The sequence below is a fragment of the Halyomorpha halys genome, unplaced genomic scaffold (assembly GCF_000696795.3).
Source record: "Halyomorpha halys isolate HHAL.00 unplaced genomic scaffold, Hhal_1.1 Scaffold343.1, whole genome shotgun sequence".
Taxonomy (NCBI): Eukaryota; Metazoa; Arthropoda; class Insecta; order Hemiptera; family Pentatomidae; genus Halyomorpha; species Halyomorpha halys.
In genome coordinates, this window is record NW_027109758.1 from 1,453,629 (window position 1) to 1,464,937 (window position 11,309).

The 11,309-nt window shown below is 31.1% G+C and overlaps 1 protein-coding gene and 1 long non-coding RNA gene across 4 annotated transcripts in view; one reads left to right on the top strand and one right to left on the bottom strand.

Moving 5' to 3' along the window:
• Positions 1 to 744: 744 nt before the first annotated feature.
• Positions 745 to 9,344, top strand: Orc2 (origin recognition complex subunit 2; the record flags this gene model as incomplete). 3 transcript variants are annotated; one of them, XM_067047953.1, is given in 8 exon segments in its annotated part: positions 745 to 1,139; positions 1,285 to 1,727; positions 2,699 to 2,908; positions 4,728 to 4,964; positions 5,272 to 5,465; positions 7,032 to 7,237; positions 8,892 to 9,024; positions 9,101 to 9,344. In XM_067047953.1, coding segments are annotated over 7 exon segments (1,318 nt in total), but the record flags the coding sequence as incomplete, so codon positions are not given.
• Positions 5,201 to 11,309, bottom strand: part of LOC106681490 (uncharacterized) — a 12,725-nt gene continuing 6,616 nt past the window's right edge. Inside the window, exons 2-3 of the long non-coding RNA XR_001343257.2 lie at positions 6,768 to 6,822; positions 5,201 to 5,442 (exon numbers count right to left, since the gene is read on the bottom strand). This is a non-coding gene — a long non-coding RNA (uncharacterized lncRNA). The remainder of the gene's footprint in view (positions 5,443 to 6,767; positions 6,823 to 11,309) is intronic.

The window sequence follows — 11,309 nt, forward strand, 5'->3', positions numbered from 1 at the left end:
TTAGAATAGAGACCCGCTTTCCTCTGAAAATATGTTTTCCCCTCCAACCTGATTATTTCTGGCATTAGGTGTGATTACGAACTTACTTTAGTCAAAGTGGGAAGGGAGAAATACATTTTGTCTGTCCACCACGAAATATATTTCAATACGCCCAGACCGGCTGTATTTCTAATTTCTAAAGCATCGAATTGTTGCTCTCCATCTGTTTTGACGTTCCTGTCTTATCCTTTCCCAAAACATTCTTGTACACAAAATATTCCTAGAAACACATCTCATGTTTCCCTACTTCGATAATTTCATGTAGTATGGAGGGTTCGATGGGTTATAAATCAAAACGTTTGATGAATTGTTTTGAAAAATTGTCATCGTGTCATCAAAAGATTCGTGTTATTTGTGTCAGTTACATTTGATAAAAAATAAATATGTAGAGCTGTTTGGCGGAAGTAGGAAATAGACAAAATTCCATGAATCCGAGATTTCGTGGGACCTGCTGATAGTTGTCTATAAACTTATAAATAATATAGCAACCTTTTATCATATTCTGACTGTTGCTCAATTTTTAAATATTAGGTTGTTTATAATGTTTTCTGAATAATAAATCTTAATCCATACTTTAATATTATTGACAAAAATAAAATACACCAAATATCGCACGAGTGTGTCAAACCGACATTTCGAACGTCTTCCCTCTTTCACCCTTTCCCATCTGCTCAGCTGATGGTGGGCATGGTTGCCATCTTGAAAACAAAAGAACTTTACGTTTTTTCAACCTAATATTCCAATGATTTTATGGGAAAGAGGGTAGAGGTAATATGCGTTGTGGAGGTAACTGTTTTACCATTCATTTTTATTACTTCATGACGTAGATATACCTAAAAGTTTGTTGTAAAGGCACCTTCAATTCTCACGTCCAAGGGTGCACATACAGACATGAAAACCGCATTGATGTGACCATACCTATTATTTGTATTATAATACCTCCCATTATTTAGTAATAGTTCTTCAAACTCCTGAAGAACTCTTATTACTTTGGGGAAGTTAGTTTCTATCGAGGATCGATGCCGAAAACAGCGGCAAAAGTCATTCTCTGATGTTAAGTGACCTTGTGTTGGTTATGGCTTCTTTACCAAGTGTTAAATGTAAGTAAAACTATAATTTTTCAATTCCGTATTAATAAAATGTTTTTGCCATACTTTCTGAATGAAAAATCTTGCAGCCTACAAGTAACAAATCACAAGTAACAAGTCATTTTTAATTATTTATATATTTACAACTGTTTGTTAGGGAATGTGGGTGTTTGCTGCAGTGAGAAGCTACGTATACCTGTGTTAAAACCTAATGCTACAACTAAACAATTTAAATTTTATCTCTAGTTATGCACAAGATTGCTCTTTTGCCCTTCCATTGTCCGCGTCCCTGGTACAGATTCTTCTATTCTACCCAAGAAGAACTGTTTTGGAATCACAACTTCCTTTCGCCCGAACACAGAGTACGGGTAATTCCTTTTGCTCATTACCTGAGCAAGATCGCTCTCCATCAAGACGTGGAACCAATACTTTCTCAGAAACTTGGCCTTTAGTGTCTGATAGATGGTCTCCGGTATTCCACAACTGGGCCAAAGGGAATCTTATCAATGTTCATTGTGCTTAGCGTGGGAGCCAGAGGAAGCTGTGATATCTACCCAGTAGTCTGGGAGCACCCATGTAGTTTCCAGCAGCGAACCGATGGTAAGTCATGTGTTGAATTTTAAATCGTCAGATGGACTTACGATTTGTTATAAAGTCGTAATATTCATTAGCTGCATTAGGGATAGAACTCATGTTTAAAAATAAGTTATTTACCACTATTTTGTATAAAAATGAACTGGCTTTTTAAAAAAAAAAAAAATAAACAGGACTTTTTTTCATTACCCTTCGTCTCCCCCCCCCGTCCTCATGTGAGTTACATACTCGCGAGCCTTTTTACCTTCAAGCCCCCATTGTTTCCTAAACTACAGTATTAGAGAAGGACTGTAAGAAATTATACCATCCCTTCTTTATGCTACTTATTAACGAATAATAATGATCATCGAGTAAAAGTTACCGAAGTGATTATGACAGCATTGACTTATCGTTTTCGGCTTAGTTTTCCCGCGTTATAATGTTTGAAAGAGATAAGTTATTGTTTTTGACATCTCATGGGTTGGTCTTAAGGTGTTTAATTTTGTGCCACTTTGGTTCTTTTTGGTTTATGTTATTGTTTTAAATGATAAATAAAATGGATGAAATCCCCGAAAATGTTATGCATGAGAGAAAAAATGTTGAGGTGTTTTATATACCCGATACTTTAATTGATAATATAATTAGTAATGTTGGAGATAAGGCTGATGGACCTAGTGAGTAGCTTTATTACCTGTTTTAAAACTTTTAAAATTAGTTTAAGATTTATTGAATAATACCAAAAATTGATTTTTATGTGAATTAATATTTTAGCTAAAGGGGTACTCCTTACAATTTACCTTTTATATTTTCAATGATTTTAAAAAGTTTTATTATGTTTACCCTTGGTGGGTAAATTCATTTTTTGTTGAAATAAAGTTATAATATGCAATCTTGAGTTATTCAACAATTGTTATGTTGTGGATTAACCTTAATGAAAACAATTTTCATTTATGCCCAGTAACTATCATTAATTGTTCATTATTTTCATTAATTATCAGTTAGAGGAAGGAGATCCAAAAGGCTTAATGGAACATTGGAGAAAGAATATACAAGAAATTCGCCATCATCTGTTAAATTTACTCGATCTGGTCGTAAGATAACCAGCAGATTTCGACAGCTATCCTTGAATGACGATAATTGCAATAATAGTGATTGCAAAGGTGATTTGAATGAATCCCTTGGTGAAGTTGAATTATCTAAGCCTGATGGTAAATATCTAAAAGAATTAATTATACAATTTGTTAATGATAACCTTTAATCTGGAACTTGCTATATTTTTTAAGCAAATACTTAATTTTTTAGTGATGTTATTGGATGATTGTTATATTAGGTTTATACTTCACACTTAATCATTTGATTTCACCTCTTACCTTCATAATACTGCGGGGGTCTCTAGTGACCCCTCAAGCTCTTTTCTAATGAATACTTATGAAAGTAATCCCCATATTTCAAGTCACTCATTATTTTTTTCACAGATCTATCTTGAACTACAGGAGTAAGTTTCCATTACATTTACAGGGACACTGCATTACATAGTTCCTTTTTTCCAACCAAAAACTCTATTGGGTCCCTCCAGATATATGTGAACAAACATTTTTTAAAAGTACTTACTTAATGTGTGAATCATACTTACCAGAGGGTACTTGTAGAAACGGAAAAATGCAACTTGAGAGACAGGGGAAAAAACAGGAGTGGGTTCTTATGGACGTCTCTTTAGCAAGACGGAATGTTGATACTAGGATTAATAAAAAAAGAAAGAAATGCAAAAGTTCTATTGTTATCCTAAAAGGACCCCACAGTATTATGTGTATGTTTCAGGTCGTGGTATGATGAAGGTTAATTATTAGTAACAATAGTAAAATATATGAAATCCAAATCTGTCAAGTATTGGATGAATGTGTGATTGATGTTAGGCAGTTGTAGAGCATACTGTAAAATCTACAAGTTCACATCAAAGGGAGCAGTAGACACACTTGACAAAATGTTCAGCGAATATAATTGCAAGAGACAAACCAGCAGATGCCCAATCCAGTTTATGAACTGGATCTATATTGCTGTAGTAAAGGCATTTGTTCTGTGGAAAAATATTCTCTCTTAGTAAAAAAAAAGGTTCTTACAAAAATAGCATATGTTTCTGCTCACTATAAGTAAAATATTAGTTAAACCACCTCTAACTAGAAGATTAAGCGGCCCATCAATCTTATTTTGAATCATTCAGTCTAAAAACAGTTTAGAAAAGATGAAAAATGTCTTGGAAACCAATACATAATAATTGAAGAAATAAGAATTGTGCCGACGAGGAGATTGAAACAGGAGACTCAGAACCAAGTGTGACTATATATATATATATAAAACAAGAATTAAATAATTATTTATGTTTTTTCTTCCTAAATATTTTTAAAATCCATTGCTTATATCCATTTTGTCATTTATTCTATTAAACAAGAAGTTTGATGCTAGGATTAATAAAACAAGAAAGAAATGCAAAAGTTCTATTGTTGTCCTAAAAGGACCCAAAGTATTGTATTTTGTGTTTGTTTCAGGTTGTGTTATTATGGAGGTCAATTCTTACACCTTCATAAGCCTTGAAACTAAAGGCTTTTACAAATACCACCAACAATCACTGCCTACATATTGGCCTCTCTCCAACCCAGTTAGCACTCAAATTGTATTAGTTCCCAAGTTACACCCACATAGAATGTGCTTTCGTAAAATGTGAAAATAGTCAACCATCGTTTGTTGTAACTTTGCACTAGAAAGTGATTTTATCATATTTACCTGATGTACGCTTCACAATTCTGTATTTTATAACCAGACTTCTCCAGTTCTAGTGATTCATCTTTCTTTGGGTTAAATGGTCTAAATAATACTTTATTATTGAAAACCTTTTACCACTTTTAATAATTGTATATTTATTTTATTCATACCATCTCTATGCTTTTAATAAAGATTACATAGGTAAGATTTGTGAAGAAAAAATAATTATTCTTACAACTTAATCCATTTAACATATGCAATGATTTTCAGTGGTTCCAGGAAAGTTGTTTGAACCTAATGATATTGATGGAAAAGATATATTTTCATTCAGAACTCCAAAGCGTCAGAACAGATTGACCAATAAAACTGGTGGAGACGTTCTGCCCAAGACTAATGAAACTCCTAAGGGTAAAATATCTAAGACAATATGGAGTCCTAATTCATCTGAAGCCATGAAAACTGATTGCTCAAAAACGCCCTACAGTTTGAGAAATCAACTTAGGAAAAGTAAGTTTAGTAACCTAACCATTTTCTAATTTTTAGATATTATTCCTATTAATAATATTTATTTGTTGAAATTTAATATTTTACTGTTTCTGTCTCAGTAACACCTTTGTGATTAGGTGTCTTTTGAATTACTTTATATTTTTATAATCCTTAAATAATGATTATTCCTATTACAAATAAATGGCATATTAAAATATTTTAATCTTAATTGACTATGTGATAATTAATCTTAAAGGTGCCCTATAAAATCCATTTATTGTGTTTTAGCGTATTAGTTTCATTTATGATATTTTCTAACCATTTTTAGGACTTGTTGATGAAGCAGCAAAACAGGAATTGGATAGGTTACTAGAGGATAGTGGTAGTGACTTTGTTCCATCTAGTAGCTCCGATAGTGAATCGGAATTCGATTCAGATTCTTCAGACACTTTTAAACAGCAGGAAGAAGACACTAAATACCCAACACCACCTAAGAAATCTAGGCAGCAAATAAAAGATTATGTTAGTAGTTATAAGTAATTTATTATTAATAATGTGTTTTATTATAATAAAGCTTTAAATTATTGTGGTTAATTCCAGGTGTTGGCTGTCATGCCAAGTTTTGTTCTCAAAATGTTTTTATTTTATTTTTCATGAGGTCCCAATGTATTACATCAGCCTAGTAATAGCAAAGGACATCTGCCCATAAACACCTCAGTCCATAGTATAAATGGACTCAAACTCATGGGGTTTGATCTAATAGGGTAGAATCATATTTTTGGTGTCTCCTGTAAAAATGGCCTGTAAGAGCTCTTAAAGATTGGTTGGTTTTGAATCTTATCGTTTCATATATACCTCTAGATATTTGATTTATACTTTATCTCTGTGGCTTAAAAATATTCATATAGAATTGGTGAAGTTTTGGTGTGATGAATTCCAAAAAATGTTATGTAAGATAATCAAATTTTTATTTTAGTTAAATTGAGCATAATAGTATTAAAATTACAAGTACATGTAGTTAAAAACTTTTTAAGGTTTCTAGAAATCACAAACTTTTAAAATAGGACTTAACTGCCAATTCAAAAAAATCCTGAAATTAAAAACTTAGTAATTAATCTATGCCAATAAATAAAGCTTAAGAGTTGAGTTTGCTGGTTTGATAAAATACCAGTCTGACTTGACGTTTAATGGGAAATATTTTAGCTTTGATAACATCACACTCTCTGACTCAGAGGAATATACCCATACTAATATAATAAAAAGCATGTCTATAATTGTAAAGATAACTTAGTAATCATGGAAGCTTATGCACTATTCAAACTATAGTGTGTAATTGAGGCAGCAGCTTAAAAACTTGTTCCTAGAAATCAACTGGTAAAGTTTTGTAAATAATACATCAACGTTTGAAATTAGCCCCCATTTATTGTTGCTATCAACTTTTAAAATTATAATACAGAAACTTTAGAAAGCACAGAAATGGATTTCGAGGATTCTGAAAATTCAATCTATTGCCTCAATTAAGCTATTGTTTTCTTAAATCTGTTCTCGATTTTTTTTTTTTTTTTTTTAAATAAAGTATAATAAATGTATGTTATGTTTTGTATTTTTCCATTGTGTTTAAAACAGTGATTAAACAGAAGAAGGCACTTTCTGTCGAATTATTTTTGTCTTGTAAATTGTGGAAGCTGTTCAGTTAATCAGATGCACTTGCTCATGTATTCATAGTGTGTATGAAACTGGCTTATGTAAGCCATATTTAACATAGGTGAAACTGTGGGGCACAGTTAGAAAGAGACTTATTTTAACTATACATTTTTAACTTACCTCCTCCTCATTCCTAGTTACCGCAGGTGCATTCTTTTATCGGTTCTGAATTTGTCTGAAACAAAATGTGGTTTTCAGCAGGTTTCTTTATGGTCATATTTCAAGTTATTTTGTCCTTTTTACTATATAAGATATTAAGGAATTGTAATAAATGTGATTCATTTTACTTCCTCATTTCCTGGTATTTATTCCTTTTGTAAAACTTATTTACATAATTTCTTTGTACAATTTGAAGTTTTCTATTGAATTTTTCTTTATTTACAGGTATTTACTTCTGAAGACTATTTCGACCGTCAATATTCAAAAATTATGACATCTAGCCACACTCTCAAACAATTAAAAACTCCTAGGTTAGCACATAGCCAGCTGACAGCCTTGCTGAAAACAGTACCAACTACTCATGAAAAATCTCTAGGTTTTCTGAATGGAGGAATAAAAAATTCTTTCAGACATTGGTTGTTTTGTTTTAGGTCAGTACTATTTTTTTTTTGTTGATTCATTTTCTAATCAATATTGAAACATTTCTCTCTCTCAAAAAAATTTTTTTTTTTAATTAAAGACTATAACTTTCTTTATTTCTTATAATTAAATATACGAAATTTCTTATAACTGTAATTATAAATAATTACTTCATTTATTGGATATATTACAAGCATGAAGGTGCATTGAAGTGAAGAAAGACGTGAACTAACAGTAGATATAAGTTGAATTTGATATTTGAATCACAAGGTGACAAAAATTTACTATCATAGTATCACAATAATAAAAGCTCTTGGACATTTTTATGAGAAATTATAATTCGATAAAATATTATTCTTGAATTATACCCTTATATATATATAAATTTGAGATACTCTACAGAACAATATTTTTTTTAATTATAAAGGTAAAATTATTTTACCAGTTTTATTAATAAAACAAAATGTTCGACGTCTCGGCTAAAACTCCAAATTTTGTTTCAGAAGATGGTGTTTTAGCCAAAGCATTGAACATTTTGTTTTATTAATTATAATGGTCAAAAATGTTTACAAATTTACTCACTACATAAATAAATTTCACTAATACATTTTCTGTTGTTGTGAGTTATAAACTACCCTATTATTATGACTGCTTTAATTGGATCATAAATGTTGACTTTACTTGCTTGAAAGATAAACAAAACCCTAACGAATCCATTTCATTGGGGATTGGGGCGAATCACTTTATGGCCTTAGGTTATGACCGACCAACTATTTTATGCAGTAAAACTCCCCAGAATATGTTATATATAAAACGCGATAAAAAACATACTAATTATGCAGTGAAAAATTATAAAATATACAGCTGAAAATTTTCAAATATACAATAAGACAGTATAAATATAGTAATGTGCTCTGAAAAAGACTCTGAATAAGCAGTAAATAGGATAAGGGATCAAAATTTAAACAGAAATTATTTTTAATCTTTAATTAAAACAGTTAAGAATATATCAAAATAATGAAAACTTTAGTAAAAAAAAACAGCAATAATGGGATTTAAAAAGGATAATAATTTATAGTAATAAAACAATAAATAAGTCAAACACAAATTAATATAACAATAATTAAAACAAATAATTACAAAGTAGAAACAGAAAATACATGAATTTATATGTAATATATAAGAAACACTACGTGAGACAATATTTAACATATAAAAGTGATATGAAGTGGATAATACACAAAATGACTGTTTTTAAAAATTAACTGAGAAGATGGAGAAAATAAATAAAATACAAATGAATTGGTCAACAATTTGTCCCGGATTAAAATTTATTATAAGATGGATTTCTAAATTTGATTCTGTAAATCCAAATTTTTCGTCATTTAAAATATTTCTTAATTAGAGAATGATATTAGTATATCTACAGATGTGATAGGTGCAAATTTGTATGCACTTAAAATTACAGGGTTTTGTTCTATGTCGCTGAGAACAATCGCGTCATTCTCATTTAAATTTTTGTCCTGCTTGGTCCGGTACCCAAAATATACTTTCTTTAAATTGCTGCTGTTAAATCAAATGCTGGTAATTTGTGTTCAAGATATGGTGTATAGTGCGTTTAACCTAGCATTGAACTGGTCTTAATTCCCTAACTTTTTTTTTTAGTGAAGGTTACAATGTATTGCTTTATGGACTTGGTTCTAAAAGAAAAATCCTGAATGCATTCCTTTCTAAATATCTGAAAAACAGTCAGGTTATTCATATCAATGGTTACTTTCCTGACACTTCTATAAAACAGGTAATTATCCTAGTTAAAATGAATATGTATGTATATATAATTAACATTATTTTTATACTTTTAATAATTATTTTAGATTTTAGATGGTATTGCTTCTGAGATGCTGAATATTCAAAATGTTCCTACTCAACTTCATGAGATAGTAGAGGTGATCAGTGATAAGTTGAAAAGTAAACAAACAAAGAGAATCTTCATTGTAATCTCAAATCTAGATGGCAAGCCTTTTCAAAATGACAAGGCTCAAGGAGGTTTTGCTGAGCTAGCTAGGCTTGAAAAAATTCATATGATTGCTACAATTGACCACATAAACAGTGCCTTGTGTAAGTTATGCTTATCTTAATTGTTTTTAGTTAAAGTATATAGCTGTCTGAGATCCTTCATAGTAAAAAAATAAACAAACTTAAAGGTTCGATACTGATACCACTAGTCGCTGACTTCACACATCTACTCTATGAGACCCATCCAGACCCAAATCTACCAGATCAGTCTTGAGGCAATGCTCCCACCGTCACTTTGGTCTACCCTCGGGATATTTACCCGTCGTTTCATTGCTTATTAGTGTTCTAGACACCTGTTTGTTACTCAGCCCTACAACCTTATATTCCCATCTTATTCGCTGCAATGCTATAACCTGAATAATATTTCTAGGGTACAGTTCCCTCGATTGGAGTTGTGCCCCTTCAATCCCTTTCAAATTCTAAGGTTAACTCTTTTTTTTTCCAATCCGAATATTTTATGTAATAATTTATTTTCAAATACCCTAAGATGCTCTTCTCTTAGTGCAAGAGGCCACATTTCGCTTCTGTAAAAACAGGAGGAAAGATAAATTAAATTCTAACTTTTAAATTTTTTGAATAGAAGGTGCAAGCTAAGCAATTTTGACATTGAAAAATAACAAGCATTCCTTCCTTCAACCTCTCCAGAGGCTTTCTTGTCCTCAAATAACACTAAATAAACTGGGCTGCCTGTTGCTGAGATTTTCATACTGTGGAGGAATCAAACCAACTGCCCAGCTGCATTTATAATGTTATCATAAATGTATGGTTTAACCAAGAAAGAATGGACCTTTGATATAGGGAAATGTTTTGGAAGTAACCAAAACATTAAGGTAAATTGAATTAAAAGCATTCATCATTTAGAATTCAAAGCTTGAGACAAAATAAGAAACAAAACTTATAGATTTGACAGCTTTGCGAATTATACCAAGGAAACTGAATGAAAAAACTTGTGAAGGAGAAAAAATAAAATAAAAAATCACAATTTGTTTATGTACAATTCAGAAAATCTAAGACATTTCATGGGAAAGTTAAAGAAATTGGGTAGCAGGCCAATGCAGTACTTATTGTACATATGTATACATTATCATTGTGAAGAAATCGTATTGAGTTCCACTCCTTTCCACTTTTATTTCTGTATTGTTATGCTGTTATAGATTTCAGCCAGGTTTCTATTTTAAAAAAATTTTCTCGCAAGTGAACACTTCTAGTATGTTATTGGAGAAGTTTGTTGGGGGGTGTGGTCAGCAAAGAACAACATAAATAAACAAAACCATATTTATTTATTTTATGCCGACGTTTCGACCTGAGTTTCAGGTCTTCATCAGGAACAAAAGAGATAACAACAACATTTAGAGTAACATACAATTGAAAAGGAATAGTATACAAACAAATTTAGAATTATACAAAATATTGAATTAAATCATAAATGATAAAAATTGATAACTGATAATTGAATAGTACAAAATTTTAATTGATTGATATTCGTGGAATTGTATGGTACCCCACAGTTCACTACTGACATCATTTTTATTAAAAAATATGTTGACGACCTCCTCTTAATACTGAATCCCAATAAAATCACCGATATCTTATTTGCCTTCAATTCCTACCATCCTCGCTTACGTTTTACAGTTGAATCGGAAACTAACAATTCTCTACCATTTCTTGACCTCCTCATCATAAAAAACGCCAATAATACCATATCCACCGATTGGTACACAAAACCAACTTAACTCAGAAAGACTTTTAAATTGCCACTCCCAACATCCTTACCATCATAAACTAAACACAGCCAAAAATCTTATTCATTGTGGTTTTTCTCTCTCAGTTTCCCAATTTCATGACAACTATCTCCGCATTAAACAAATTCTCTTAAACAACAACTTCCCTCCAAAAATCATCGACAAACTCTTTTACAATTATAAAAACCGTACCCCATCTACACAAAATTCTCTGCAATCTTTTTCCATCCCCCTATACAGATCATTACCTTACATACCCTTTCTT